Source organism: Micropterus salmoides, unplaced genomic scaffold (assembly GCF_014851395.1).
Source record: "Micropterus salmoides isolate LMB-PRFRI ecotype aquatic unplaced genomic scaffold, ASM1485139v1 Ms_hic_scaffold_21, whole genome shotgun sequence".
NCBI classification, from domain to species: domain Eukaryota; kingdom Metazoa; phylum Chordata; class Actinopteri; order Centrarchiformes; family Centrarchidae; genus Micropterus; species Micropterus salmoides.
Genome location: NW_024041262.1, coordinates 24873723 through 24901107, shown reverse-complemented (window position 1 = coordinate 24901107; position 27385 = coordinate 24873723). Strand labels below are relative to the sequence as shown.

The 27385-nt window shown below is 41.5% G+C and overlaps 1 protein-coding gene across 2 annotated transcripts; it reads left to right on the top strand.

Moving 5' to 3' along the window:
- Positions 1-42: 42 nt before the first annotated feature.
- Positions 43-27385, top strand: abca5 (ATP-binding cassette, sub-family A (ABC1), member 5). 2 transcript variants are annotated; one of them, XM_038736107.1, is made up of 38 exons: positions 43-55; positions 2493-2656; positions 4177-4363; positions 4528-4701; positions 6413-6510; positions 7172-7398; positions 7504-7645; positions 8597-8785; positions 9212-9359; positions 9541-9718; positions 10163-10221; positions 11354-11640; positions 12729-12848; positions 13026-13164; positions 13594-13684; positions 13874-14013; positions 14340-14459; positions 14582-14783; positions 17051-17217; positions 17517-17644; positions 17889-18026; positions 18116-18229; positions 18506-18676; positions 18942-19055; positions 19219-19356; positions 19475-19543; positions 19655-19746; positions 20012-20135; positions 20282-20399; positions 20512-20603; positions 21480-21655; positions 22050-22125; positions 22469-22563; positions 23852-23971; positions 24050-24202; positions 25909-25988; positions 26104-26159; positions 26282-27385. In XM_038736107.1, exons 1-38 carry the CDS (start codon positions 43-45, stop codon positions 26420-26422), a joined length of 5040 nt encoding a protein of 1679 aa, XP_038592035.1. In that variant the 3' UTR covers positions 26423-27385. The 2 variants fall into 2 exon arrangements, with proteins under 2 accessions (XP_038592035.1, XP_038592036.1); XM_038736108.1 differs by lacking the exon at positions 43-55 and adding an exon at positions 148-281 and having other exon boundaries at positions 26282-26422.

Sequence of the window (27385 nt, the reverse complement as noted above, 5' to 3'; positions counted from 1 at the left end):
GTAAAGGCCGTTAAAACGCAACTCGAGGAAAGATATGTCTTAATGTATTTCATACGTGAGTATGTTAAATGTTTGTTTTTCTCAGTGCATTTGATTTTTTTTCCGAAGCACAGCGACGGTGTTGCTTGCTAGCTTGTTTGCTTGTGCGCATTCACTTTGTGTTGCTCGTTTTGCTCAGGAGACACAAACGTCTCTTTTCTGGCTGTTTTTCTTTTTTTTTTTGCCCTCTCGTACTTGGCTAGCAACGGTTTCTTATTTCCAGTCAGCATCGAAACAAAAAGGTGAATGTAATGCTTCTCGAATTCAAACGAACAATTTGATAGCATACTATAAAAAAATGCCAGCCATGCCAACAACAGCAGGTTGGCGTGTCCCCCCAGGTTTTCATGATATCTAATGATAGCTAACGTTACATGCTGATTTGTCAGGTAACTGTTACTAATACTAACTTTAACTTGCTGTACACGCAGCTAAAAGCCACTTTACGAACATGGGGTTAGTGCATTTGTCAACACGGCTACCGAGTTCCAGCCTGTGAAGACCGCAGTGAAGTTAGTTTTAAGTTGGATACTCGGCTCAGTAACGTTATCCAGCGGCTCTTCTTACTCAGGCTCACCCGGTGTTTGGCAGTGAGAGGGCGGCTAGCTCACACCCGAGCACTCGCTCTTAACCACGGGGGGTTTTACTTCTGAGGGCCCATCAATAAATTACTGTTGCAGTTACACAAAACCAGTGTTATGTTTAAAACTTTAGTGCTGACTTGCCCATATTTGTGGAAATGATTTAAAACGTTTAATAAATTGTTCTTATGTAGGACACCTATTTTCATTGCTTATGTGTGATTAATTACCTTTACATCATCATTTAAATATAATATATTCGCAACTTTGCTCGATTTTTGTGCTTCTGCTATTTTATATGAATATATTTATGGGGAGAAATCTGCATTTATTATCAAAGGCTTCATCCAGAGTCTCCAAACCGATGCTGACACTGGATAAATTATTAGATTTTAATGGTTCTGTTTTCTATGAAAGCTAGGGAAGCATTTTGGGGGGAGGGGGGGACATGACCCTAGATTTAATATTTCTATGTAAAGATCAGCATTATTCCCATGTCTTGTGACGCAGGGAATCCAAACCAATCGTGAATTGTATTATTACACTGGATAAATAAGGATTTTAGTGCTCCTTATGTTTTATATTAACATTTTTATGGAAAACAAATCTTTAAACTGCACCTGTGAAGTAGAAATGCATTTGTACTAGAAATGTGTTCTATTGCTCTAGGGTACTAATACAATTTGGTATTTGTTTGTTACCACTGGGTCACATGACATGGAAGCTATGGAGGGGAAAAAAGCAGATGCACTAGAAGAGATGCACTAAATTCCAATAAAAAGGGGTGTGTCTCATTTGTCCAGTCTAGTCCTGCAATTCGGCACTGGTTAGGAGTCCCTGGGTCTGATGAGAAGCCATTGAAAATAAATGCTGATTCTAAATGTAAAATAGAAGAAGCACTAAAATCTTCTAAAAACTGCAATTATGTTCTATCAAGTACTTCTGTAAATAATATAGCAGTTGGAGGAGAGCTAAAGGCCACTCTTTGTGCCAACGCTGGTTCCCAGAGTGAATGTCTGTCGAATATCCAACTTAAAACTAACTTCACCGCAGTAAAGCACAGCATCACCCCAGCATGACCTGCTCTGAAGCAGTGGGTGATTCACTGAGAAGATGGGAATAGCTGTCGTTTGCTGCTTCTCTAAGAGTAGTTTTAAAGATGATATTTAACTCAGATCTTTGTTAGGCATTAATACATGAAGGAACATACTTAAAAACATCCAGCTGCTGTTGATGGCAGCAAGGGAAAAGGCAGACTGTACATCAGTGCTTCAAGAAAATGTGTTGGACATTTGTTTAACATTTCATTACAAAAATCATGGACTAATTTATCCCTTCATCCATACTGTAGAAAATATTTTAATTTGAAGCTTATTTTCTCAATTAATTGATTGTCTATAAACTGTTAAGACATTTTGAATAATTTTTCAGTCTGAATTCCCCTAATATTTAAATTGCTCAGAAAATGTTAGTGAAACAAAGTTTTTTCAAGCACTGAATCACTATTAAGCAATTGACAAGAACATCACATATTTAAATCCAACACGCCACCTCTGGCCACATGATTTTTGGTATGCTGATGAAGTATTAAAACATCTTGCTGCAATACTTCTTCGAAAGTACTGTGTCCATTAGTGTGCTTCGACTGTAACATCACTACTAAATGTATTCAACCAACAGTCCAGAGTCCAAAAATATTTACATTACTACCGGGCACGACAAAAACAAAATCTTGAAGATTTAAAAAACAATCGATGCAGATTAATTATCTGTAGCTCAAACAATCGACTCATCGTTTAAGCTCTAATTTAGATGCTGATTAAAATCCAGGGTGGAAGTTTTTCATTTCCTCTGCCTTTTTCTTCCTTGCAGCTGAGGCCAGCATTACGACTTCTCGTCCACACGTATTCCAGATGAGGAATGCTGGAAGTATGAAGCCTGTGCACAGAAGAGATGCTGGAGTCTGGAACCAAACAAGAAGTCTTCTCTACAAGAATCTGCTCATCAAGTGGAGGACCAAGCAACAGAGTCTTCAGGTGCTTTGTTTTCAGCAGGCTGATATGAAGCTGGTTCTGCAGAGTTCAGTGTCATCCAGCTTATTTCTGTCTTACTGTTGCTGTGTTTGATAGTTGTCTTTATATCCCACAACTAATCATGCAGCAAAGTCAATAATTTTCAATATGGAGTTATAACAAATATTGTGCAAAGAAAGTGTAGAAGGAACTAAGCTTATAATTTAATATTGTAAGCTTGTAAAAAGGAGAATCTAATATATGTAATTAATACATTATAGATGTATTAATTACTAATTTTTCATACTTTATGTTACTGGCTTACCTTTATATATCCACCGTATTATTTCCACTTAGTCCTTTTTGTTACTTTCAATTCTGTAAGCTGTTTTACTTCCCTGCTTAAAGTGTTTTACCTCTGACAACTGTTTATTGAAAGGTTTGTTTTGCCGGTGATGTACCATACCATTATCTTGCGTTCCACATGCCTTTTCTCAAGGCTAGCACAGTGACGTAGTCCATATTCTGAATGGATCTCTGAGAGAGCTCTCTCTGAGGTTATTACGGGGAAACCTCAGCTGCAGTTAATAAACATTATAATGTGGTAAAAACAAACAAGCCATTTGCCCTTGGTAAAGTAGTCCTTTCTTTAACTCCAAAATCATTATGTATGAATTAACAAAATGGCTAGTGCCTCCACACCCTTTCAATTTCTCCTTTGTTGAACCATGCATTTTTCATTTGGCTTTAAGTTGCACTGATGCATTTTTAATGTCTCTGTGTATTAACCTTTCAGCCGGGCGGCTTCCTGTAGCTTCCTTAATGGCCGATAGGAAAGTCCAGGGCTTTTCTAAGCTGCAGTGCGATTGCTACAACTTGTTTGCCAACTGTCGTTATGGGCGTTATGAGAAACCAAATTAAGCTTTTTACGTAGTGTTCTGTTGGAACGTGAAAACAGAACCCAGCTTTGTTGGTTGCTAAATGCGATTTGAGTTCTCACCTCTGGGATTATCTGTGTCCAGGAACTGTGGAACCAAAAGCCCTAAAATATGTATTGCTCTAAATCTGTTTTAAAGCCAGACACGCTCTGAAATCAGCTCTTGACATTCCAGCGGCTCGTAATTTATTGTTTCAATTTACTTTGTTGCTCAAGGTCAAGCTGTGGCATGTTGTTTATGGATTGCAGGAGAGACAGAAGGCTTTTGGCGTTTGTCATGAGGTTATTTGAACAGCCTAAAGGCGATGTGCTCTTATTAACTTATAACTCACTCATGGTCACAAGCTTTGGGTAGTGACCAAATCCAATTGGGATCAGATTCTGGGAGAGACACAAACGATATTGAAGGTGTTACATATTCCATCTGGCTGGGTAATTCTTAAGGACCAGTCAGAGAGGCTACTCTGCTGACAGAAGTCAACCACATTTCCATTAATCTTCTATGTTTGTGGTTGGACTGACCTAGAGTAGAGTTTTCCTCCAAGGATGAGCTATGAGTAAACCATGTGTGGTTTTCTCATCGGCTGTTCTTTTACTTTCTTTGCAGGAATTGATCCTACCTCTGCTTCTGTTGGGGCTCCTGATACTCATCAGCACCCTGAATCCTCACGTTTATTATGGAGGCATCAGGACTATGGAGCTGGAGCTTGACGACATCTTTTTCAAGGGCCTGGGCTACACGCCCATCACTAACATCACCAATCACATCATGGAAGAGGTGGCCCAGGAAATGCGTAAGTACCTGAGAACCCTTTCATCCTTTAAATTCACTGCTACACTATAAGATGCTGTTCTCATCTGTTTCAAATGAGAAAGTGACTGAGGAAGGAAAACTTTAAGGTTATGGGCCAATGTTTTGCTTTATATTTACACTTTTTCCTCCTCCTTCTGTTTTCAGACATGCAAGATCGTCTGGAGATGTTCGCCAGTGAGGAGGACCTGGAGAACGCCAGCCTGTATGAGCCTTCCAGCTATGTTGGTGTTGTGTTCTTGGACAGCTCTGCCACGTCTTACAGACTGCGCTTCCCGTACAGCCAGCTGCCCCTACCCAGCGATTACACAGAATCTATTGGTAAAGTGTTAACAGGACTGTTTTTAACTTTATTGTATTTAGTTTTGTCTCCTTTTATGTATACATATAAAACTTCCTGCGTAGATTTCCACCAGTTTACAGACTATATTCCCCACAATGACAAAACACAACTTAATTTTTAGAACATTTTACAGATGTATTATAATTGACATACAGGCTTGCTTACTACATACAGCCTACATTGAGACCGTTGGTATAAATACTAGTCTGAAACTTATTAGCTGTCACTAAGAACACAGTAAAGAAATTACACACAGAGCAATAGGGTTTTGCCCGGGTGTTCCCTGCTCTGTGGCTGGCACACCTCGGACCAACGGAAAAACCCTATCAGTGTTGAATTTACTTAATGAGTCACTGTTCATTTTGCTTCATTATTGTAAAAAGGAAAATGTTTGGAACCATCAAGACTGGAGCTGGCTATCTTTCAGGATCTTCTTTTATGGCCCTTTCACAGTTCGGTTTATTTGGTCCGGACCAAGTGGGGAAAAAATGATGTAGCATTTTAGTTCTGGTCCGGTTCATGTTCACACTGCAGTTTTACAAACCAAGAGAAGCAACCATGGCAGTACACAGACTTACAGGTAACTTGTTGATTCGACAGCTTTGCCGATTGTCATCCTGCATCATCAGGACCCACGTGGGGAAATCAAATCTTTTTATGCAGCACTTTAATGCTTCTGATATGTCAGACCACAGATTGACTGCGTAGCCTATTATGATAATAGTAAGGCAGTATAATAGTATAATCTACTGTGGGATCACTGTCACAAATGTTTTATGGACAAACCTTTTTAAACAGATTTTAACGTATTAATCAGAGAAAATACCTGCGCTGACAACAAATGATTTTTATAAACATAGCATGGCTTATATAGATTAATTATAAGATTGCTGATCACATTTTGCGGTCTGCAGATGGATTTATAAGTGGTTTAGCTTTGGAAATAATGCACATCTCTGTTACCATAAAATCCTGTGGTTGGCTCGTTTGCTTTCACCGCACCAGAGGTTGTTTGAAAGCGTACTGAGACCACATCTTCAAGGAGGTCTCGGTCCACTTTTGGTGCGAACCAGAGTGCGATTGCTGCATTCACACCTGCCCAAGCGACCCGCACCAAGGGGGAAAACCAACTCTAGTGCGATTCAACAAAACTAAAACTGCAGCTTCAGAGTTCTCTTTAGAGGAGGGTGAACCTGCCAGAATGAAACCATCTCTGTAGCAGTCCATCAGTCTGGCGTTTGATAGAAGGGGTAGCTACTGCTCCTCACTAAAAAACAGCTCCACAACTCATGCTGTCTCAGATATTTAACTTTCAGCAAAAGGAGCGGAAGCACCCAACCATGACAATGCTGGATAGGCTCCAAGACAAGTCTGGGAAGGTTGTTAAGTAGCTAATCCAAAATCCTGATTTAATACTCTTTGTTGTTAAGCTGTGGAAAATCCTGGTTGTTGCTTTTCACTGATACTGATCCTTCCTGACAGGATATAAGGCAAAATGTCCAAATCAGGGGTCATTGGGTTGGGGGGGTAAGCTTTGTGTATTGAATCATATGCCGGTGTGAGATGTGATGAACACAACAGAATATATAAAAACAATTATGCTACTTCATTTTAGAGGGAATGTAAAGAGTCAAATAAATGCAAGCCAGAGCTGAAATGTAAAGTGTCATTGTGCTTGTTCTCCTCTAGCCAACTGTTTTACCACCTCGGTGAACTGCAGAGCAGCTAATTACTGGTACTCTGGCTTCGTCCGCCTCCAGTCTCTGATCGATGCAGCCATCATCCAGGTGAGACAGCAAAGAACATTTTCATTACTGAGTTCCCCTACTGTGGGTGGCACAGGTGTTAGCACTATCGCCTCACAGCAAGAAGGTTGTGGGTTCAAACCCCGGCCTTTCTGTGTGGTGTTTACATGTTCTTGCTCCAGCTTCTCTCCGGGTGCTCCGGCTTCTACCCAGACATGCAGGCTAGGTTAATTGGTGACTTAACTGTGAATGTGAGTGTGACTGGTTGTCTGTCTATGTGTGGCCCTGTGATGGACTGGTGACCTGTCCAGGGTGTACCCCGCCTTTCGCCCGATGTCAGCGCAACCCTGTACTGGTACCCGGTTGGCGATATTTATATTTATTTAGTCAATATTTATATTAGTGGTCTGACAAAAAATTGATTGATACCAATTTTTATAATTAATTAAAACAGCTTCTTAAACCTGATAATTATAATTGTATCTCAGATATCATTGGCTTTTGGACTTTTGGTCAGACAAAACAATAAAAATGTTACCTCGGACCCCCAGAAATTGTGATGGGCATTTTAAAAAAAAAAATCTTTAGATTAAATGATTATCAGTCAATGTAAGTTGATAAATGAATCTGTAATGAAGATCATCATTACTCAGAGTCCTAGTGTGATACACACATGTGCTCATGGTCCATCTGTTGTGCACAGATGCAGACAAAGCGTTCTGTGTGGAGTGAGATGGACCTGAAGGTAGTAATGATGGGTCAGCCAGGCTCTGTGGAGGTGCAGAAATTCCCCCACGCCCTCATCTCCATCTACCTGGTCCTGGCCTTCACACCCTTCGTAACCTTCCTCATCGTCAATGTGGCAGCTGAGAAGGAACATCGCCTCAAAGACACCATGACCATGATGGGGCTCTACGACACTGCTTTCTGGTGAGGGAGAAGACGACACTTTTTTGGTTAAAAATAATATGTAATCTGCTTTCTGTGTGAATGGGATGTGTGGGTATATGCTTGTGTTTTTGTGTTGTGCAACAGGTTGTCATGGGGCCTCCTGTATGCTGCTCTGGTAACCACCATGTCTTTCCTGATGTCCATCATCGCAACGTACACGGCTCTGTTTCCTAACAGCGACTTCTTGGTTATCTTCTTCCTCATCTTCCTCTATGGAATATCATCGGTGAGTAGAGCTGTGACAGAGGGAAGTAAACCTAAGCAGATGTGTTGCTTTGTTTTAAAGGGTCACTTCACCCAAATTACATCCGTATTAGTGTAGGTAGATTTGGTTTTAGTCGCCTAGGTTTAAGATTTATATTTCTTTTGAGATTTCTGTCTCCACCCCAACACAGTGGAGGTGAATAGTGTGTTGTGGTGCTCACAGCAGTGAAAATGTCAGCACCAACGTGTCTTTCCAGAAACAATCTACCTGTTGTTCTTGATGATCCACAGACTTCAGTTATCATTGAAACTTCTTTCTACTGAAGAAATAGTCCCTATGAAAACTGTTGACAGTGTGTTTTTAAGGAAATCTCAAATTTAGGAAAAGCTAGGAGACCTTATTGTGTTTTTGTGTTTGCTCTGTACAACATCATTTGCAGATTTCCCCATCGCAGCTTCCCCACAACGCTTTAGATTGTCTAGTCAGCAACTGCAAGCCTCGTAAATCTTTCTGTTTCGATCATTAATCCTATCTGCTGATTGTGTGGTCCTTGCTGGTGAAACACTACTTGACACACAAATTGCAACTGGAATGACTGGAATAATGTTGTGTGGCTCGGACCAAGCCGCTTGTTTGTTTCCCGTTAGCAGAGCCAGGGCTAAGTACAAACACCAGATTGTTTTTCTGTGCGCACACAGAATATACCCCACCTTTAATATCCAGGCAACATGGGGATACATTAGGTTTAAGTGGTTGCCATGAAAACTGCAAATTACCACAAAATAAAAGAGCAGCATTACAAGCATGACATTTTTTTGCTAATCTTGGAATTTGATTTCTTCGTAGCCTGGAAGAAAGTAATATATCCGGTTATATAGTTTTAAATCCGGTATCTTTTAACTGAGGCAGGAGGTTTTAATTACATCTCTCTCTGCCTTCTTTCACTCTTCTCTTCTCTCTCTCATTTCACAGATCTTTTTCTCCTTCATGCTGACTCCCCTATTTAAGAAGCCAAAGTTTGCCAGCACAGTGGGCTCCATGCTGACGGTGGTGTTTGGCTGCCTGTCGCTGTTTACCGTGCTGATAAAGGACTTCCCACAGCCGCTGGTCTGGCTTCTCTGCCTGCTCTCCCCCAGCGCCTTCTCAATCGGGATTGCACAGGTGACAAACACACACACACACACTTACCCACATCCCCACACCATGCTCTGCTGGTCATCTTGGAGTTCACGCCATGTAATGAAATACCTAATTGGCCAAGAAAATTCTGCATGAATATTGTTATTTCTGGCTTGTTGGTATCAGGAATTTCCTTTCTCCATCCATGCCATTGTCGTCTTTTGACCTTTTAAATTTTGTTTTGAATTTGAAGAGTACTAGATTAGGTTGGTCACCCTCAGAGACAAAGCATACTATCTTTCGACCACAGGTGCTTCTGATTTTGGTATTGCATATGTCTGTTTACTTAAACGTAAAGAATAACGCAGTAGGAGGACGCAGTGACACAGTGTAGAGGCTAATAACTGTGACTGTAGGGAATTGATCTGTACGTGTGTGTGAGTGTATGTGTCTGTGTACATATGTTAGGTGGTTTACCTGGAGGCACAGGGAGATGGTGCCGTGTTTTCCTCCCTGACCAATGGCCCTCATCCTCTTTACGTGCCCCTGCTCATGCTGGTTGTGGACTGCATCCTCTACCTTCTGTTGGCTGTCTACCTGGACCAGGTACTGCCTGGTAAGTACACACACAAACACAGAGTATACCTCAACATCATTTACAACTAATTAATTCTACAGTATTAGTATTATTTAATACTGTTAGTTGGTATCAGTTTTCCAGCAACATCCCATGAGATCATTGTTTGAGTATATCATGTGTAATACCATTACATAATTACATTTTGTCTGTAATTCAGGTGAGTTTGGAATGAAGAGGTCCTTGGTGTACTTCCTACAGCCCTCTTATTGGTCCAAACGCAGAAAGCGTTACGTTGAAGTGAGCTCAGTATATGACACAGAGGCGAACGGCGCTCCAGGTGGGGACGAGTCTGTCGAGCCTGTTTCACCTGAGTTCAGAGGGAAAGAGGCCATCCGGTAAAAGTCCAAACTTGCATGCGTATGTCAGTGGAATGCAGATTTCTGTTTTGTGTTGAGTGTTAACAGTCTGTTGTAATAAGAGCTGCTTGGAAGTGCTGCTTGTTACTTTGCATGGAGAGGTTAATACAGTTTGATAAAAACTTTAAGTGTAAATAAAGATTTGAATGCAGTTTTAGAATAACCTACATAACATCTATATCTAAATATCTATTCAGAGGATGAGCCTCCTGAAGCATGAGGAGAGAAATGAAGGCTTTTTGCTCTGTTCTTGGTTCAGTGCCAAACACTACTCACTCCTTCATTCGTCCTGCCTGAGGAGAGCCTGTGGGACCAGCCAGCAACCTGAGAGCTGGCCTTCACTCTGACACTGCTTCTGTGTTTACACTTCTCTCTTTTCTGTTTTAATTTTTCTTTATTGCTCGTTTGCTTCTTCTCTGGCAGCATCAATAACATCCACAAAGTGTACAAAGAGAAGGACAACGTGGTGGAGGCTCTGAGAGGTGAGTCCTCAACAGAGATGGGGACTCGAGTTTGAGACTCTGACTTGAGTCCGACTTAGGCCTCATGCTAGTGTTGTAGTCAAGACCGCCCAAACCGAGACCAGGTCTAGACCAAGACCAGAGTTTATCGAGACCGAGACAAGACCAAGACTTTTAGGGGCTGAGAGCAGTCGAGACCAAGACCGAGGGAAGGCGAGACTGAGTCAAGACCAAGACCAGTTCCCTGCATTGCATGTCACGCAATAAAATGTGGAACGAGATCGTAGGTGCTTCTCAGATTGATCTGAAAGATCCACATTCCCATTAAAACATCCATACTAAGAGCTGAAATCAACGTCAGCATCGCAGGGAGGGATGACAGTCGTTAATCAGGGTTACTGGTTCTATTTGAAGTAGTATGTTTTACTTCCAATCAAAGTTAGGATGTTAACAAATCAGACAACGCAAAAGCAATTTTTTGATATTCCCAAAGTCATGGTCTTGACTGGTCTTGAAATAAAATCCCGAGTCCTCGGTTTGAGCGTCTGCGGTTGGTGTTGACTTACAGTAGTTAATAAGCCATTAATTGCATTGCACATGGTTGTGCTCTGTAAGTGAAAAACAGGTGACAGTTACAGAATCCTTTTATTGCTCTGCAGTTTTATAAGCAGCCTGGATTGAACGCAGCAGGTGATACAACATTCATTATAACCACGAGTGACTTGAGACTTGGACTCTTGCTCAGAGACTTGAGACTTGACTTGGACTCTTGCTCAGAGACTTGTGAGCATCTCCTCTACACTTTGACTTGATTGGTGCTTTTAAGGTCAAATAGCAGAAGTTTTGATGTGCTCAAGTTTGCACAGTATATCTCAGTTTGACTTCACAAAGTTACTGTGGAATATCTTCTGCTCAATTTAGAGAGAAAAATGTAATTTCATCACCGGTGAGATGGTGGTTAGGCTGAGGGAATAGACTGTTTTCCCTTTAACCACTTAGTAATGAAAAATCAATCTTTACATGCAAGTTTTCATTTTCACCTAATTTATCTTTTATTTGCCTTTTACTGCCCTTCTGCATCTGTTCTTATGTTAATGTGCATTATCTCATCAATCATCATGATGCCGTCTCCTTCTTTACATCCCCTCCCCAGGTTTGACATTTGACATCTACGAGGGCCAGATCACGGCTCTGCTGGGACACAGCGGGGCTGGAAAGTCCACTCTCATGAACATCTTGTGCGGCATCTGCCCTCCCACTAACGGCTCGGCCACTATCTACGGCTCCCCCGTGGCGGAGATTGCGGATGGGTCAGAAATGAAGCAGCTGGTGGGAATTTGTCCCCAGTTCAACATCATCTTTGATGTGCTCACTGTGGAGGAGCACCTGCGGATATTTGCTGCCATCAAAGGGATCCCACCTGCAGACATCGATGCTGAGGTAAGGTGATGATCTGAACACAAGGTGGCGACTGTGGCTCCTCCAGGCTGCATGTTGAAGTGTCCTTGGGAAAGATACTGAACCCCGAATTGCCCCTGGCGGCTGCTCCACCAGTGCATGAATGTGCGTGAATATTAGTTTCTGTTTGAGCACTTAGTGTGTAAATGTGAGTGAATGGTGGATGTAGTGTAAAAGCACACTGAGTGGTTGAAACGACTAGAAAGGCGCTATATAAATACGAAGCATTTACATTTATTTAAGAGCCTCGATCTTATGGTTGGTAAGATAAATCAGGTGGAAGTTAGTATGAATTGTTTTATTGCTTTTATGTGATGAAAGAAAAAATCTATACAAGTTTTGTGCCCAACATCCTGACAAAGCAGAAAATAAGGGAAAATAAGAATAAATATGATCAGTTGATCAGATCGTTCCTGCTGGCCTCAAAGTCCTGTAGGCAAGCAGGAAAGATTGCAGCTGATCCCTCCCTACAGTATTTATAAAAATACAATATCCTCTCCCGCTGCAATACGTCTGCACAACACAAACCCGGAGTAATGCACATGTAAATATTTGCCACATTGTTCATTCTCTGCACATAGTTGTATTATTTTTTTATTACTTGCATCTGTTTATCCCATATTTATATGTTTCTGCATTTATTTGTGTCAATGTATGTTATGTATGTTTGTCTACGTGTAGCACCTAATCACAAAGAAAATTCCTCATACGTGTAAAATACTCTATAATACTCTAAAATACTAGTAATGTTAGATATATCAAAGCCCAAACATCAACTGACAACGCTTAACTGATAACGCTTTGTTGGATGGTGAAGGGAAATAATCAAAACGTCTCTTTCTTCTCTGTATTCTAATATTGCAGCACAACTATACACTGCTTCATTTTATGAGAAACATTTAGTTTTAAGGCACATTTCGTTAGTTAATATTTGAGACACAAGTCATCTTGAGTTATCAATCTGACTTTTTGGATGGCTTATTCAGAGATGAGTGTGAATGAAGAGTTGAACGGTTTATTCAGGAAAGTTTCAGGTGTTGATCCTTGGTGCGGTTTTGCTTCTCTAACAGGTTACCAAAGTGCTGAAGGATCTGGACATGGAGAAGATCATGACTGCCCAGGCCAAGAATCTGAGTGGAGGCCAAAAGAGGAAACTCTCTGTGGGCATCGCCATTCTCGGAGATCCCAAGGTACCTGGAGCTTTTATCATTAATCATTAATCGTTTAGTTTTATTTCTTTTTGTGTGTATCCTGGTTTCACACTGGAAAGTATTTGGAGTTATCAGTAACTCTGCTACCAGTCTTAGCAGGATAACACGAGTTTGGGCCCATTCTGAGCACTTCGCATCATGTTTTTTCCCTCTCAGATCCTGCTTTTGGACGAGCCCACAGCTGGCATGGACCCCTGCTCCAGACACCAAGTTTGGTCCCTACTGAAGAGCCGCAGAGCCGGCAGAGTCACTGTCCTCAGCACGCACTACATGGACGAGGCTGACGTTCTCGCTGGTATGAACTCTGTTACATAACATGCACTGACCCGCAGGTACCAAAACCATTAAGCAGATGTCTTTCCAACTTGAATATGAATTATCTTTTACTCTTGTCATTTTTATCCACCTTTTAAAAAGTCTAAATGGTCTTATTTTAATTGAAGAATTTTGTATCTTGCAATTATGCCATTATGGACACAGTGTTATGTGTAATGAACGAGTATTTGAGAATGAATACTTCAAGGTGGTAATTTTTACGCATTTTCTCCAGTTGTGTTTTGATAAAAGAGCTGTCTTTCTATTTGTACATTTGGCAGGGTTCATGTCAGCATCAGAGAAAAATTTATGTTGAACACTGATAGTTGTGCTTTGAAGATGTGTCATGAAATTGTTTTTAGGCCAACTGCAGAATGTGTGCTTGATCTGTTGTTTAATTTTATTCCAGATCGCAAAGCTGTGATCTCTCAAGGACAGCTGAAATGTGTTGGCTCTTCCCTTTATCTCAAGATCAAGTGTGGTGTTGGTTATCATCTCAGGCAAGTACATTTTATTTCCCTGATGTAGTTAATTGTTTCAATTTTATAAAGTATACATATAGTATTTAATACATTTTTAATGTTTAGTTTTGCTACAATTCATTGAATGTTTAAAATGCCTATAAAAACCTTTTTGTCTTAACCTCAATTAGGTCTTTTTATTTAACTAGTTTTCTTCCTTCCTTGCAGAATGTCTGTTAATGAGGGATGTGAAGCTGAAAAGATCACGTCATTGGTCGAGCAGCATGTTCCCAAGGCAAAGTTGTCTCGACAACACGAGGCAGAGTTGACATTCACTCTGCCTTTTGAGAGCATGGACACGTTCCCAGGTCAGATCACTTATCATCTAGATAAGTAATATAGATAGTCACACATACAGCTCCTTGATCTGAGTCCAATTATAAAACTAATTTTTATGTTTAAGTCAACATTGGTGCTAGTTGTTTAAATCCTACGTTCACAGCCAGTTTAGAAGTTTGCAGGTGTTCAAGTCTGAAAGTCCATGTATGTAGTTTCTTCTTACTGCCCACACTGTCCTTCAGTAGAAAACTCCACCCAGACAAATGCTAAACAATACTGCAACTCATTTGCGGCTCAGCTTTGACTCTAAGAGGAGGGGACCAGCAGCAAGTACTGATTAATTTGTCTTTCATAGGCTTGTTCTCTGAGTTCGACAGTCAACCCAGACTGGGAATTATCAACTATGGGGTTTCTATGACAACACTGGAGGATGTTTTTCTTCGTTTGGAGGCAGAGGCTGAAGTGGACCAAGCTGGTGAGTGTGGAACCAGAGTAGCGAGCAGTACTGTTGCATACAAGACGACTCCCTAATTCATTAAAATGACTTATTTTGCCCAAACGAGTATTTCTCTGTATTTATTTTTTTCGTATCTTCAGACTACAGTGTGTTTAATCGGGAACAGGCGGAGGATGAGGGTGATAACGCCTCTGTGGACGATATAGACCAGCGGCTGCTGACGTTCTCAGACAGCAAGTCAGATGTTGTGTCGGGTCAGGCTCTATGGCGGCAGCAGTTCAGCACCGTGGCCTGGCTGCACATGCTCAACATGCACAGGGAGAGGAAGGCCTTCATTTACACGTGAGTTTGCAGAGACAACAATTTGAAAAGAAGATGCAGCTTCAGGTCAGTTATTTGGTACTAAGACACGTGACAGTGGACAGAAAATTGTTGTTTCTACAAATGTTGTTTATTCATCAGCATGTTGAATTTCATTGTAACTTTTATCACAATCGTACTGAATGACAAAGAGCAAATTGTATAATGGGGCTGCAACTAATGATCATTTTTGTAGTTGACTAATCTGTAAATTATTTATTTGATTATTAATTAAATATCTTTCAAGTGAGTTACTGGTCTTCAACACACAATAAGCTCACAATCTGATTTATCGCCAAGTAGATTTTAACTTTAAAACTCTGAACTTTTTAACAAAGATTTTTGCTTTGGAACTATATAAAATAAAAGTATATTAAAGTACTATAACCACAACTGTACACTAAAAATGTAATGTCTGTTTAGAATAATAAAGCAACAGCCTCCTTTGATAATACTTCTGTAGTTTATTTTTCCAAAGTGTTTATAAGTGTTTTATAAGTGGAGAATGTTCTGTAGGCTACATCACAAGCCAGATGTTTCTTGATTTACTTTAAAATGTTAAACCACAATTACTCAGATTGTAACAACAGAATAACAGCAGTACAAACACTGAAATTATCTTACAGTTGATAATTGATTGAAAACGTTTATTGTCCCGCTTTTTGTTTTGCAATGATACTCTAGTTTTGTTATGAATCCAGCGCACCCCTTTCTTTTGCAGCGGCGCCTGCTGTCTGCTCGTTGTTTGACAGATTAAATTTCTTATTCACCATCGGTACCTGGCACCTATTTCTAACAAAAACGCCTAAAATAATATATCCAAAATAAATCAGTAATATCTCCTCAACCATTAGGCCTAGATGCATAATTCTGGTCTCCTTTGAAAGGTCAGTAGCTAAGGATTATAAATCCATTGTACATTAACATATTTATTTTACCATTACAGACTACATGGATATGAAATACAAAAAAAATATGGCATTTTCATCCTCGCCTGGTGAAGAAAAAGCTTTATTTTGATGCAGTAAACCATCAAAACCATCATAAGGTAGATTATAATGCACCTGAATATCTTCTGATACACCTGGAATACAACTGTGACTGTAAATTTGATGAAAAGAAACTAATATACAACAGTTATTACACAATCTTTCAAAAATATACCAGGCGAATTCCCATGTTTTGGCCATATTTACTGTTTATATGTTCTTTTATTGGTAGTTATCTTCAAAACACTATTTCTCTCCATACAGTCACATTCCAAATAACAAAAAGCTTCCAAAACATTGAAATAAAAACATTCAATATAAATGACCAAAAGCTTTACAGGCCCACAGCTTGAGAACAGAACATCCTACAGGGCTGTGGGTGGGCTCATTTTGTTCGTATCGCAGGCACATCCTGCATGTCTGTGTAGCTCCTACGGGTCGCCAGCAGAGACCGATAAAGATCGCCTCTGCCAAATCACACTCTTCTTCTGCTCTCATACCTCATGACACAAACAAAACTTAAGACCGCAGCCGACCTCACCAAGATGGCAGCCCGCCAGACGATCTCTGTGGACATAAAGCGCCGCTGTTTTTGGACGGAAAACAGCTAGAACAACAAAAAACGCTTACGTCCCCTGTACCGGGTCAGTCCGTTCCCATTGCATTAAGTCATTGCATATCCTGACAGAACACCAAGGTTGAATCGCTACTCGAGTAGTTCACCTGTCACCTGCTAGGCCCACCCACAACACAGAGCCCTTTGGCGGCACGTCCGCCCGCCCCAAACTTAAACTTAGGCAAACACTGTGTTGCTGTCATCCTCTTACCTCTAAGATGCTGTTTAAAGTGAAGAATGTTGGATTACTATTTTGCATTTCATGGGCATTTGGGTTTTGCATATATAATCCTTAAAAAAATGAAGCATTCAATTTTAAAAGTTGATGATTCCTGAGTCATTGATTAATTTGTCTTAAATAATCGTAATCTCAATATTGACCAAAATAATTGTGATTATGATTTTTGCCATATTAGTGCAGCCCTTGCTTCTATTTATAGATTTTTAATATATTCTACCGATGTTTGCTAATATTTAATTTGCTAAAATATATTTTCATTATATCAGATGTAAGCTGATCAAAGATATAATTTAAAAATATGTATGGTTAAAAGGTTTATATTCTGCTGTAGGATTGCAAAGACTCTGTAAAACACTGCCTTCCACTGATCCTGTCTTTCCTCACCACCTTCCTTCTATTGCAGTCTGGCCTTGTTCCTGGTGTTTGTTGCTGCAGTGCTCGTCCTTTCTCTGGCCACAGGAAACATCCAGATTCACTCCCCAGAACGTCAGTTTCTGCCCATTTACCTCCTCAAACGGAACCAGGCGCCCCAGAGGTACGCCACCAGCCTCCTGGTTCAGAACAGCTCAGGTGAGTCTGCCGGACACCTGGGAGGAAACATGATGATAGCTGATATTTTGCATCAGGATGTTTAGCTGTACGGCTGAAACCTAGACCTTCAATTATATTTTTCTAAGTCTGCTTTCAGGTTTGTCCTCTCAATGGACTTCAGATTGATTTCTTTCAGAAAGTGCTGGATGCTGTAAACATTGTGATGGGATACTGACTGCTGTACAACTGTTAAATAACACAGTACATCATAATCGATAAGATTTGTCCCAAGGGCACAGTTCTAACTAAGCAGTGCTTTTTTTTTTTTGTGCCAGTAGACTCTGATATTTCTGACTTCATCCACAATCTGGAGTCTCAGGACATCAAGGTGGAGATGATGAAACACAGCGACTACATGTCTGCAGCTCCCCACAGCGCCGCCATCAACGTAACAGGATCCAGCAAGGTCACTTTAATATTGTAATATTCATCTTTTGATACCAGATATTTGATGGAACTGGAGATAAAGCATCAGATGTGGACTCACATGTCCTGTAGCGCCTCCACCTGCAGTTAATGTGGCAGTAGTGCTCCTGATGAAGGGCCCCTTAGTTAGAGGACTCTCAAACAGAGAGCCTTATATTTAGATGTAGTGGAGTTCACCTGCCAACATGTGACACTCTTTAACACTTTTTCTTCTGTCTGTTAAGGGTTTCAGTTACAGTATTGCGTTCAACAGCACCACAGTTCACTCCTTGCCTATGGCTGTCAATATACTAAGCAACACTCTCCTAAGAGGCCTGAATGGCACTGGACAGATCCGAACCTGGACCAAACCGTTTGATTATGTGAGTGTTTGACAGAGTCAGGTGACGCAGCTCTTATCTATCCCATATCCCAGTGCCATTTAAAGATGCTATATGTTTTGATCCCTCAGCAAATCCCAGATGCCACGTCCTTCGCTCTGGTGTACATAGAGGCCATCATACTGGGAATGCTGGCAGCTGGAATGCCTGCATATTTCGCAATGGACCACACACGAGACAGAGAGGTAATCACTTACTCCCAGTGATGTGATTCTAATGATTATTTCATCTGTCCAGCCATTGCAAGAAGAAATAAATTGTACTTTAAAGCATGTACACGTACAGCTTGGTGGATTTCTTAATTTTGAGTTTCTGTTGTCCCTCTCATAGAGCACATAGAAATCCTCTCTGCTTATTAGAAATCAGTATAATAATGCAGTACATGTCAGATATTTTGGCCTATATATTAAAATGTAGTGATTTCGGCATATTTGCCTGTTGTTTTTTTCTTTCTTCTGCAGATCAAGTGTCGCTCTACGCTGCGTATCTCTGGTCTGGTACCGTCAGCCTACTGGTGCGGGCAGGCAGCTGTGGACATCCCCTTCTACTACCTCATCCTCTCCTGCATGACCATCATCCTCTTCTCCTTCCACACTGAAGACCTGCTCTCTTCCAGCAACCTCACCGCTGTGGTCTGTTCTGTCAAGATTATAATGTGTACCACTCGTCTTCCATTCCTTGGACAACAATACCTTAATTACTGCGGAAAGCCTTCCTCTCTATTCCACCTTTTTGACATATCTAGATTTAACCTTCAGACAAAAGTCTTAGTTAAGACTTAAAAACATTCTAAAAGCAAACATATGATACGCTATACATTACATATTGCAATATTCATGAAATGTGAAATATTACCATTGAGTCACTTTACATGACGTCTCTTCTCCCCTCTCTTAGGTCCTGTGTACTGTTGGCTTTGGTCCAGCCATGATCCTCTTCACTTATGTGTTTTCTTTTGGCTTCGCTCGAGTCCAAAGCAACAGGGATTTCTTCTCTGTCATCTCCATGATGGTGAGGCGGCATTAAAAAAATACAGGCGCAACCACCTTCCAAAATGTGTTCCTGAAATCATGAGATTAATAACTATGATCGCTGCCTACCTTCACAGCTCTGCTGTCATATTGTACACGTGGTGAAAGAGTTTTGCTTACTAACTGCGTGACTTATGCCTCAGGTGTGTGTGGTGTCTGCCTCGCTGGTTCAGTTGTCAGTTGTGAACGACAACCTCGGACTGACCAGAAACCTGCACAACATCCTATGTTTCTTCAACCCGCTGTACCCTCTCATGGGCTGCCTCAACTGCATCACCAGGGTAGGAGCTCAACCAGGGCAATCAGGCAGTTCTTTCAGTGGTTTCTCTGTCTGCCTTTTTGTCTTTAAACCTGGATTAAGCTGTGTTTTTTTTTTTTTTTTTTTTTTCACGTTTACAGGCGACCTTCCTCCCCTCTCTGTACGAGGATAGCTACTTATGGAAAAACCTGCTCATTGCGGTCATAGCTGTATGTGTCTTATTTTAAAACGTTTGGCCAAACAGCGCTATGTTCAAAAAACAGAGACTGTAAAAGTTTGTGGTGTGACTATAATGCTTATGTGCCTGTGTCTGTGCTCAGCCCTATCTCCAGTGCATCCTGCTGCTGTTCCTGCTTCGTTGGCTGGAGATCCATTACGGAGGGAGGACAATGAAAAACGATCAGTTCTGCAGGTGATGTTCAGATTTCAGTTCATAACTCAGATTACACAGAGCCTCTGCACTCAGAAGGTTTATTTCTATATTCTATTTCACACAAACAGTCTGAATTGAGACTCTTGGTAGTTCGAGTTCAGGTTATAATGATGCATTATAGTGATTTTAGATCTAGATACAAAACCAGATTTGTCAGATAAGCAATTTAAAAACCTTAATTCATTTGTAAAAAAAATAGTTTGACCCAGAGCCAACCTTGATGTATTTATTTAAACCTTCACAGGATCTCATCCAAGTCAAAGCCCAAAGTGGAGAGGAACCCAGAAGAAGGGCTGAACGAGGATGAGGATGTTCAGATGGAGAAGGCCAGAGTGAAGGAGGCCCTGACCTGCCAGTCCTGTGAAGAGGTGAGTGAAAATCTTTTGGAGCTGTTGAATTGTGTCTCGGTTGATGATCGAGAACCTGAATTTGCAGGATTTCTTTTTATTCATAGTATGTTTTTCACCCATCATAAGTTAATTTAGTCTCTCTTCGCTGTGTCTTGTCCATTTAGAAGCCAGTGGTGGTTGTGAGTAACCTGAGGAAGCAGCACAAGGGCAGAAGAGAAGGTTTTTCTCTGAACAAGACGAGGAAAGTGGCCACAAAGAATATCTCCTTCTGTGTTCGCAAAGGTATGTTTTTAGTCCTTTATGTTTGGGCTGTTCCCGATCCGTTAGGAAGCTAGTCACAAAAGTTCAGCCATGGTCTTCATTTTAGAAAAAAACAGAACTGTTGTTTCTCCAGGCGAAGTTCTTGGACTGCTGGGCCCCAATGGAGCAGGAAAGAGCACCATCATGCATATGTTGTCAGGTGACACTGACCCCACTGCAGGCCAGGTACGCTACAGATAACCTTAAAGCTACTCTCCTTGTCTGTCCTGTGGAATATTAGTTCCTGGTCCCCATTTAAGACTTTCACTCATGTAACCTTCTGGGGTTAAATGGAAATATCTGGTGTTTTTGTTGCACTATTCTAACATTGAGGTTGGGTTAGCTACACATGTACACGTCTGCACCAACTCAATAAAGATGTGAGCATAATAATATCATTTGATTATTCTACTTCAACCTGATATTTAAACAATTAATATGAAAGAAATTGATGTCCATTTGATCTTTGGTCATTGTAATTCTGTAACAAACCCTATCATGTTTTCTTATTTATTTATACAAGGAAAAACCCACTGAGACCGAGGTCTCGTTTACAGTGGTGCCCTGTAACACAAGGTTTTTCAAAAAATACACTTAAAACTAGACTTGAGTGGCACGGATGGAAAATGATGTTTACCTATCTTAGTATAAACCCAGGGAACCTCCAGAACTATCCAGTCCCGTGATTGTGTATGGTAAGAGCTGTTTGAATTGGACTTTGTGTAAAAAATGAAAAGTGTCTAGCCCTTCTTGAGAACAGGGAATCCCAGCCAACCGCAGCATATAAATAATATATAAATAAATAAATATGTTGTGGTGTGTATAAAAACTTTCCCCAGTAATAAAACGTAAGGCAGCACATTAAACAGACTCGGACTCTAATATGGGTCTTAAAAGAGAGTTTACTATCCAACCAAATACCAAGATATTTGTATAAAGAAACACATTCTAAAGCCGAATTGTTCAATGTGTTAAGTTTAAAAGAATCTGCACTTATGTTTCCAGGTCTTAGAAACATCATATACTTTTATTTGAATGTAAACTTTTATTTTCTTTGTCCAGGTGCTGATGGGGGACTACAGCACAGAGTTTCGTCAAGTGGACAATCCTTTGGAACATGTGGGCTACTGTCCACAGGTGAACCCTCTGTGGCCCAGGATCACTCTGCAGGAGCACCTGGAGATCTACGCTGCCATCAAGGGCCTGAAAGGACAGGACGTACCGGCTATCATCAGACGGTGAGCCTCCGTTCACTATTACAGACACAAATGTGTAGTGTGACAAGGTTTGGATTATAATCTGTAGCCTCCCTCCTCCAGTGAGACGATTTATCAAATGTGTTTGTTTTTTGCATCTCTGATCTGTTTAAAGATGACATCCTGTGGTTGGCCATTTGTTTTTAAAATTCAGAAACGGTATCTTATTATTCCACCTACTCAGCACAGCAAATGAATGGCACGGGGGCAAAGTCAGATACTGACTGTGATAACTTTGTGTTGTGAGTGTTAATTTATTTCCTAAATGATGGAAGAGATTCAAGAATACCTTACTTTTTCTTGTGGTAGTAGGTAGAGTGAAGTATGTTAAAGTTGCTGACAGTTTTGCGACTGTTGTTGTTGTTGTTGTTGTCAGTGTGGTGAACGCTCTGGAGCTAAAGGACCACTTGAACAAACAAGCCAAGACCCTGTCAGCAGGACTCAAGAGGAAGGTGAGAACCTGTTCACCATTTTAACTATACAAAGCCCAAACTCACTCAGATAAAGTGTTTTAAAGAATCCATCAGACTTTAGATTGAAGAGTTAACATAAAAATAAACCGCAAAGCATTTACAAATTAACTTAAATTTCACCTGGACCACTAAAATGACTCAATGCAGACAGCTTCTCGGACCATTTTTGACTTTATGGAATAAAATTTGTGTTTTGCCATGTTGAATAATAAAATATAATTTGTGTAGTGTTGTATCTTCCCTCGACATCTAAATTTACACTTTTAATTCATGTATTTTATCTGTTTTGTAACAGTTTGACTACACTGTTGTTTGTTTACAGTTGTGCTTTGCCTTGAGTATGATTGGGAATCCCCAGATCGTCTTACTGGATGAGCCGTCGTCAGGGATGGACCCTAAGTCTAAACAGCGCATGTGGTGAGACTATACTCGCCACAAACATCCCCAACATACTAACATCCCTTAACCTTTCTAGATTCTAACGTGTTAAACTGTTAAATTCATTGTTAAAGGAAACGTAAGATTATTATTTGATTTTTTTATTTAAATAAAATGTATTTAAATAGTCCATTTCAATCTTGTTCTTACATTTACTCATTAATCTGACGCTTTTATCGAAAGCGACTTACAATTGCTAAATACGCTGGAGGTCGCACGCCTCCGGAGCAACCAGGGGTTTGCGAATAGGGCTGGGGGCGATCCGTCGACGAGATCTATTACGTTAATTACGTCAACTCGTGCATCTAAGCGTTGCTGCATCCGGTGTTTGTGAGGGATTCTTCAGGACAAGCTCCAGCTAGCAGACCGCGACCGTCGGCCACGGCCTTAAGCTTGACAGAAGCTGACACCACAGAAACGTTTGTGCCACGCAGGGAATGAAAGCAGCAGCCGCCGCCCGCGGGCAACGTGGTGGTGGGTGAAATCGTCGGGCCATCTGCCGCTTTGTTACACCGTGTGTCATCTAACGTTCGGCCCTTTCATATTTTCTGTTTATTTAACGGCAACGTATGAGCGAGAAGACAGCTGAAACTGACATTACAGACAATCTGTGGCTGTCTGCACAGTCTGTGAATCGTTTCGGTTGTTTTCTTTGCCCCACACTGATGCAGAAACACATTTGATTATCATACTGCATTTAAAGTTTTAAGTAAAGTAGCCTCATCACTCTCTGTTATTGTTGTTATTATGACAACACGAAATAGGAAATTTTATTCATTTCAAGATCTGCTGCTATTGTCATTATTCTAATGTGCTTCATCAGGATGATTGAAGAAAATACTGATTTATTGATTAGACATGTTTTTGATATTTATTTTGGATTAAGTCGTATGTTAATTGAGTAATAGGCAACTTTTTTTCTTTAGAATACACAAAATTAGTCGTAAAAAATAATCATTAGATTAATCGACTTGGGAAAATAATCGTGATGTACAGCCCTATTTAAGTGTCTTGCTCAGGGACACATTGGTGGACGTGTCACAGTGGGAATCGAATCCGGGTCTCTCACATCAAAGTCAACTTTTTAAAGTAGTTCTCCTCTGTGGTAACTTTGGTCAGTAGGTTCAGCTGTAGAGCGGAAAGAATTCATTATTTATCTTGACTGTGGAGGATTTGTGTCTTCACAGGGCCGTGCTGTTGCTGTTTGTCTTTCTGTCGTATTTAAAATCAGTCTCTGACTGCAGTGTCTCCTTTTGTTTCTCTGTAGGAGGGCCATGCGTGCCGCTTTCAAGAATCGTCAGCGGGGAGCCATCCTCACCACGCACTACATGGAGGAGGCGGAGGCCGTCTGTGACCGCGTAGCTATCATGGTTTCCGGCCAGCTCAGGTAGGTACCCCACAGCGTACGGGGCATACTCTGAAAGGGCAGATATCTGGATCGCTCAGTGCTCTGTCTGTGTTTCAGATGTATCGGCTCCATCCAACATTTAAAAGGGAAATACGGTCGAAGCTACAGTTTGGAGGTAAAACTCAGAGAGGAGCTGACGGGGCTCCAGCAGGTGGCGCTGTTGCACAAAGAGATCCTCCGAATCTTCCCTCACGCTGCCCGGCAGGAGAGGTGAGACCCAGGTCAACTGAATCGTCGTGTATTGAGTGTAACGTCAGCACAACTTCCCTGCAGCTGTGCAGAAACAAAGCATTCACAGTCTTGCATAAATGTTCTGTTCTGTCCTTTAGCGGTGGGAATCTCTAGGCACCTCACGATTCAGAGGACTGCAGTGTGATGATAAAACAATTATCATTATCTTTTCTTTACAGGATTCCTGGATAATTATCAAGCATTTAATTTGCACATTGCGCACATTAAAATCCAGAAGAAACGTCTCCCCATTAGCTTAAAAGGACTAGTTTGCACCCCTAATTTGCTTTACTGACCTCAGCTCCTCAGCGGGTCACCATCATCCTTTCTTTAACAATATTCACTGCCTGACTGACAACCTACTGCGAATCCTTTCCAATGCAAGCTTTCACAGTCACTTTCTACCACTCGCTCACCCACACACTGTACGCGCTGTTCTTATACCAGCACCACATAGATTTGATAAATGAGTACTGGAAGCTAGCCCAACGAACAACGCTTTTCAACCAAAAGAACCCAAGTCCCCAGATCTCTTTCCAAGGAATTAACCAGTTCCTTCAGCCCACTGTTGTGTGCGTTTCTACCGTGACCTGCGAAGATTAGGCAAATGAACCAGCTGACGAAGGCTGTTGGCCTGCACGCAGTACAAAGCGACGCACAGGCATCATTATTTGTAACCACTATCCATGAGCAAAATTTATAAATGAACATCAGATTTGACTGGAATATAGTGGAAAACTACAGGATGTGTGTGACCATTAAAAACAGCTTTTTTGTGTGGGAGTGTAATGGAGAGATGCGCTAAAATTTGAGAGAAAGCAACTCAATAAATAAAATCGCGACCGTTTGGAAGGTTATTAAAACATTTCCAGCCGACAAGAGCTGCAGACCAGCTGCAGCATCACGTCTGTGTCGCCTGAGGGTCGGAGGAACGGGATGTTTAACGAGCTCAATTACCTGCTGTAATCAGCTGTTCCACTTGTTTTGGAGAGGAGGAGACCGACTTCAGCTCTGTGCAGAAACTTCCTGACTGGTGAAAACTTAAAACAACAACTCAGGACCCGGTATTTAGCGTAACGCCATCAGCTGTTCACAGGTAACGCTGCTGCACGCTGGCTGCTGTTTCTGAGCAATACATTTAATGCCGACGTACGATCTCAGGCGGACAACTAGTTCCAGGGTTTAGTTCCTTTGGTCGAAACGCACGGTGCACAGAATATAGGGGGAACACACCACTTCCGAGTTCTGTCAAAGTTTCGTTATCAGTTAACATTTAGAAATTAGATTTTTAACTTGATTTGATTCAGAATCATCTGCTTCGCAGTGAATCTAGGAATCGATTTTTCCTCCACCCCTACTGTCCAAGCAAAAGTCCAGAACAAAGAGAAAAAGAAATGGATCAAAATAATCAAACATTCCCCTCAGGCTTGTTCAACGTATATAAAGTCCAGAACAGAAAGAGGAAGTTAAGCTAGCGGAAGTCAGTAGACGTTCTGTTAAGTGTAAACAGTCTGCATTTAAATTCTACATTTACTAATTTAGCAACACTTTTCTTATTCTTTTGTTCTTTTGGAAAGTAAAGTGTTAAAGGTTCACTTCAAAATAAAAGCTCCGCTAAAACCACGAAATGCCCTGTTCATAATTTAGCGCGTCATATTCAAACATTTATGATGCTTACTTTGCAGCTTTGCTACTCTGATGGTTTACAAGATCCCCACGGAGGACGTCAGCTCACTGGCCAAGTCTTTCTCCCAGTTGGAGAGAGGTGAGTCACTGCGGCAGTCTGTCTCTGTCTCACACACACAGCAGCCATCTGGGACACGTTGGATCTGCTGACTCACTCTGTGTCATTTATCTTCCTAATCTCTGTTTATCTTCAGCCAAGCAAACCTTCAACTTTGAGGAGTACAACTTCTCCCAGTCGACGTTAGAGCAGGTAGGCGGAAAACACACCAGTTTCCACCACAGATGCCAGACGCGGTAAGTTCAGATGTGTGCTGAAACAATCAAAACAAGTCCTCTGAGTGATGCCCCCCCCCCCGTCTCCCCGTCCTGCAGGTGTTTATGGAGTTTGCCAAGGAGCAGGAGAACGAGGAGGACGAGGTCGGCTCCCTCAGCACAACTTTCCAGTGGCAGCGTCTGCGCCAGGACGGCCCGGTTCCAGTCAACCACACGGACAGCATCGTGCACCAGCTTTGAACCACAACTGAGAGGCAGCAGACGGGCCACTGACCAGGACTGACCGACCCCCACATGCCAGGCTTCAGCGCCTAAGGGTTCACGCCAGCACTCGCCCGCTCCACGCAAACCGACGGCCCTTAAACAAACTGGGTGGGGGCTCGTTTCACCGGGACTGTTGTTGTGTGTTCAGGCTCAGGGCTGTTAAGGCCCCTGTCTCTGGGTCTGAGGTGTGCGTTACCCTCGTCCACTGGTGCTCCGTCTTCTCTGAATCGCACTGAACGAGGGGGCCCGCAGTCCTTCTCGGCACGCTGATGCGACACCTAATCCTCTTTCTTATGGTGTTTTTTTTTATCTTCACAGGGAGTCCGTAAAAGCAACATATATATATATATATATAAATAACATATAAATATGCTTTGTAATCCTTCCGTTCGCTCCCTCTGTGGGAGGCGTTACAGTCGGTGTGTTTGCTCGTCTCTTCGGATGTTCTTGTCTATTGTGTTTTGTGAAACTGTTTTTTAAGCACTACCACAACTGGGATCCATCCACGATCGTACCAAAGCAGCACATCTCAGAAAATCACACTACCACACCTCCTCACGTATTGAAACTGAAAAGTACTTTTTGTTCTTTAGTGTCAGTAGCATGTGCATTAACAGTTTGCATAATAGTTCTATAATTGATGCGGGGCAGCGGGATGAGGAAATGTCTGAATTTGAGTCTTTACAAAGACACCAACGTCACAAACAAGTGTTTTATTTTCCTCTGAAGGCTGAACACCCGTGTCCCTTCTCCTCGTTTTACACCAGCATGCACATCTTCACATCCAGACCACCATTCACGTTCTCCAGGACCGAGTGTTTCAGCATGCACGCTCACGAGGAGGCCGATTTTATTGACATGTGGCAGCCGGATGTTGGGACGAGGGTTTTTGGATAGATGATTTGTGGCCTTCCTTTGCAGGTTTAGCTTTTAGCTGTA

Bases quoted from the DNA above. Each gene is read 5' to 3' on its own strand.
- abca5 (XM_038736107.1), top strand. The intron at 14,784-17,050 runs GTGAGTTTGCAG...CTTCTATTGCAG, and splicing joins AGGAAGGCCTTCATTTACAC to TCTGGCCTTGTTCCTGGTGT. The intron at 25,989-26,103 runs GTGAGTCACTGC...GTTTATCTTCAG, and splicing joins TTTCTCCCAGTTGGAGAGAG to CCAAGCAAACCTTCAACTTT.